The sequence below is a fragment of the Pteropus vampyrus genome, unplaced genomic scaffold, assembly GCF_000151845.1.
Source record: "Pteropus vampyrus isolate Shadow unplaced genomic scaffold, Pvam_2.0 Scaffold131, whole genome shotgun sequence".
In the NCBI taxonomy this organism is placed as follows: Eukaryota; Metazoa; Chordata; class Mammalia; order Chiroptera; family Pteropodidae; genus Pteropus; species Pteropus vampyrus.
Genome location: NW_011888912.1, coordinates 1,581,003 through 1,585,369, shown reverse-complemented (window position 1 = coordinate 1,585,369; position 4,367 = coordinate 1,581,003). Strand labels below are relative to the sequence as shown.

Genomic DNA, 4,367 nt, shown 5'->3' with positions numbered 1-4,367 from the left:
GCCTCACGCCTCAGGACGCCCTAGCTGCTCCCGCTTTCCTGGTTCTGTGTCTGGGCGCTTGTTTGTTTGTTGGGTAATCGACGTGCACCTACGTACGATAACGGCACAGATAACGAGAAGCGTAACGTGCGAAGTCTTTGCCGGGTCCTCGCCCGCTTGCCTGTGAGGGGTCACCAGAGTTCATGGCGCAGGAAGTCTGGATGCGCGTGCGCCCGTGCGTGCAAGTGTGTATGCCCCGTTAGGCTTTCACAGCAGCGGGGCCGTGTCACTCCCGTGTAGTGTCCCTGGCCTTCCCTGCTGAGCAGATCGCGGCCACCCTGCCCCGGCCGCTCGCACGGACAGGCGCTGCTCCGAGCCCCTTCGGTGTTTCCACTCCCGATCTGGCCTGTTCTGTTCCAATGGCCGCGTGGCAGGGTGTCGTGTGGACGGACAGACCGTCGTTGGTTTAACAGATCCCGACAGATGGACCATCAGATGGTTCCGGAACTTTGTTATTAAGCAGCACCGCGAAACAGCCTGGCGGGGGTCTGGGGGGCGGATCCCGCTCGGAGACTGGCTGGGCCGGGCTGTGCGTTTCGTCGTAACAGCCGTCTCCCAGCGTCTGCTTTTTAACCGGGGCTTGGGGGGCCTTTCTGGGGAACTAACTTTACACTTGTTCACATGAGCCGTCGCACGCGTTTACCAGCGTGAAGTGTGCAATTCTGCGGCTTTAGTGTGGTCAGAGTCGTACGCCATCACCGCATCGATTTAGAAAATTTTCGTCACCCCAAAAAGAAACCCCACGCCCGTGAGCAGTCACTGCCCATTCCCAGTCACACACGCACACGGACGCGTCCCTGAAACTGTTTTCACAGGCAACGCTGCTTGTCACCTGGGATCACTTTCTTATTTTTGGGCAGCTTCATTAAAAATACGCTGCTGGCAGCCCGCAGAAGCGATCGCACAGACACAGCGAGACGCACAGGTTGGGAACATGCCGAGTGCACGTTACCGCAGGAAGCCCCCACGCGCCGTCGGCCCCGTCGCCTCTCGAGGGACGCGGAGACGGTGCGGGAACATCGCGAAAACACCCTCGTGTGTCCTTTCAGGTCGGAAGAGCAGGGCGCTTGGGGCAGAAGGGGACGGCGATCACCTTCCTCAACAACAACTCCAAGCGCCTCTTCTGGGACATCGCCAAGAGGGTGGCGCCCACGGGCTCTCTGCTGCCTGCACAGCTGCTGAACTCGCCCCACCTGCACGACCAGCGGCGGCGGGAGCAGCAGCGGCGTGGCCGGGCGCACGGCCTGGTCACCGGGGCCAACCTCATGGATGTCATCAGGAGGCACGAGAAAAGCGCTTCGCAGAAGTGACTGTTTCACCCCTCGGGACACTTCCGTGTGTGTCGCTGGTGACATTTCTGTTTATTATCACGGATAGTCGGGTAAATGGGACATGTACAGAAAACGAGAAAATTAAAATATGATTTAAATTTTTTAATAGAATGTCAAATTTATACAGCGATGTTATATTTACTTTCCTTTTAAATGCTGATAATTTAAACAGTGTCAGAAAAAGAATTGCTAAGTGAAATAAAATCTGTTCTCTCTGGACAAAACTCTTTTTAAATAAATGTCCCTCGACGCTGGTGTCAGGACAGAGTGCACAGCAAGGGGGGAACTCGGGGCTGCGGAGCCTTCGTTCCGTGTCCGCACCACGTGTCCCCAACGCATGTCCCCACCGCACCACACACCCATACGCACGTCGCGCCTGGACTGTTGCTGAATAAGCGGACGTTGGGGAGAAAGCGATGGAGACTGGACACAGCACAGCCCTGGAGGGGTGAGTATGAAATTCCCGCTTTTACTCAGTTGTCTTCCTTCCAGCTCGGTAAACACGCGCACGTTCAGTGTGGGCGGCTCGTCAAACTGACCCCGAAGTGTGCTAAGGTTTTGAGATGATCGATCAGAGAGTATGCTAATGCTTTGCGAGCATTGATGATCGCTTTATGTCAGCGTCGCTTTGCTAATTCAGTTGCTGCCGTGAGCTACCGGGAGGAAGGAAGGCCTCGTGCTTTGCTACATCGTTACCTTGGTTGCTTTGAAAACCATCAGTGTCGGCTTCATCATCTGGGGTTTCGTTAGAATGTTACATAAATGTTGCACGTGGGATTTAGTTAGAATGTTACATACGTGTCGACACTTGAACAAGCTTTACGGCCTCAGCACCCTCCCCAGGGGGCTGTGCGAGAGCCAGCCAACTGACCCTGTCCCTGTGTGGGGTCCCTACAGGGCTGTCCACCGCGAGGAAAGCCTGGGCAGAGCACCCCCAAAGAAAGTGCGACCCCCAAGATGCTTGCCCCTCGCCCTGTTTCTCGGTGTCCGCGTGTAGTCAAGTCCAAGGGCGTGGCCGAGGCCACCGCCCACCGCCGAGGCCCCGGGCGTGCGGCAGAGGCTCTGAGCGCCCGGGACGGCCTCGCTGCCGTCACCAGAGGATGCCGCACTTAATGGATCACACAGGCCGCAGCGTTGAACTTTGTGAAAACCACTCGCACAGTTGCTGACGTTGTTCCCCCAATGAGAGACGTTATTGTCAAAAAGCCGCCATCTGTCATTTCATAAAAGGAAGAACGTGAAACTGAACGAGGAAGAGGGACCCTCTCCGAGTGACGGCAGCCTCACACGCCGGCACGCTGCGTCATGGCATTTTAAATAGTAGGTTTTCGACAAAAATCGTTACGCCGTTCGCAATTGCAATTAGCTGACGTAACTAGTCGTGTGCCGCAGACTTTTGCTTTACTCCCCCGTAGTTAACGACAGAGGAACTGAATTAACTTTTTAATCACTTCGTTGCCCATTGAAGAAACATCCATCATGGGACAAAGGCCTCGATGCCTGACGTTGTCGGCGGCTCTGTGACCTGCGGGGCCACTTGTTTTCAGTGTCTTCCGATCAGCATGTCGAACAGCAAGCACGTTACAAAGCCGAGGTTTTCCGTGTGGTTTCATAAGCTCTTTACAAAAAACTTTGCCGCATTTTAAACTATGACCCGCACTGATGAAGCCGCTTTGACAGTCTGCGTAGGTCCGCGACCTGTCCTGTCTTCTGATGAAACCATGTGGTTTTCTTCTGGCAGGCTGCACGTGATGCGGGGAGCGCCTGTCTGCGGACTTCCTGTCACCCGCCTCTTCTTGCCTTGCTGTGTCGTCTGTTGGCCACAGTCATCGCAATGTTTGCCCCATGATGGAGGCAGGTATGGTACAAAGAGGTGACGTGTCATTCAAGGTGACTTTCCTGGCAGCCACAAGTAAGCTGAGTCCCAGACAGATAGGGCTCTTTTGTTGTCACCAAGGCACACTTAGAATGACCCCAGAGGCTCCAGGCCACAGCGTGAGAAGCAGCCAGTGATACTAAGCAAACACGGTTCTCTTGTTCTGCGGGCAGTGTGGCACACAGTGTCATTGGACAGAATGACAAAGCTTAAGGTGAATGGTTACTCTTTCAATATGTTTACAAATAGTAATTTATAAAATGTTTACAAACACTAATTTTAAAATTTGAATTTTAGTCGCCTAAAAAGTTTGCACATCACCCTTATTTTTCTTATTTCATCTCAGAAAGATGAAAACGTGGCAGAGCCATCTGCCAGTAACTGGGTTCCAGGTATTGGCTTGGGGGACATCCCTGACCCTAATCCTTAGCTTCACTCACAGATAAGGAGGAGGTTCACTCGAGACACCTCCCAGACCTTCCCAAATCCACGTTTCCTCTGCTTTGTACTGTTAACCCCTGTGTCTGGGACCCGTCTGCTTCAGAGTGATGAGGGGTGGGGGCTCGGGAGGGACCAGGGGCGATGGCTGCTGAAGCCAGGTGACAGGTGCAGGGAATTCTTTCCTGATGGTCTGCGTGTCGTGTGTTTGGAATAGTCCACGGTAAAAACACGTAGAGAAAGAACTTCGTACGTATGAAACTCCGGTCCTGCCCTTTGCCTGACGCCCTGGTTGAGGATCCTCAATTCGCCACCGAACCTTTTGGTCTGTCTGGGGCCAGGGTCACCCGCTTCCGCCCCCCTGTCGCCCGCTGCACCCTAGATGCACCCCTGGCTCCCTGCGCCACCCTAAGCACCCCGTGTGGTGCCCTCAACGGGGAGTGAGGACCGGCTTCAGTGTGACCTCGGGAGGAAGGTAGGTTTGCGGACAAGCCCGAGAGGATGCAGTTTCGCTTGCTACGTTCCAGGAATGGGCCGGATTACTAAAGATTTAAACGATCTAGGGAAACGGCTGAAACGGGGCCAATGAAATTCAGCCTCACAAAGCTGGAAGGTCCTGAATTAAAGTCGAATCCTAATACCTTTAAATGGGGCCTCGAAGGGTAGAGTTGCCGAAAACAAAG

General features: G+C 54.2%; 1 protein-coding gene across 2 annotated transcripts in view; it reads left to right on the top strand.

The window, feature by feature from the left end:
• The window catches only part of DDX59 (DEAD-box helicase 59), a 24,469-nt gene extending 22,988 nt beyond the window's left edge, over positions 1–1,481 (top strand). For both annotated transcript variants that reach the window (XM_023534753.1, XM_011367261.2), the window contains exon 8: positions 1,089–1,481. In XM_023534753.1, the coding sequence (XP_023390521.1) occupies positions 1,089–1,349 (261 nt within the window). In that variant the 3' untranslated portion in view covers positions 1,350–1,481. The remainder of the gene's footprint in view (positions 1–1,088) is intronic.
• Positions 1,482–4,367: the final 2,886 nt, after the last annotated feature.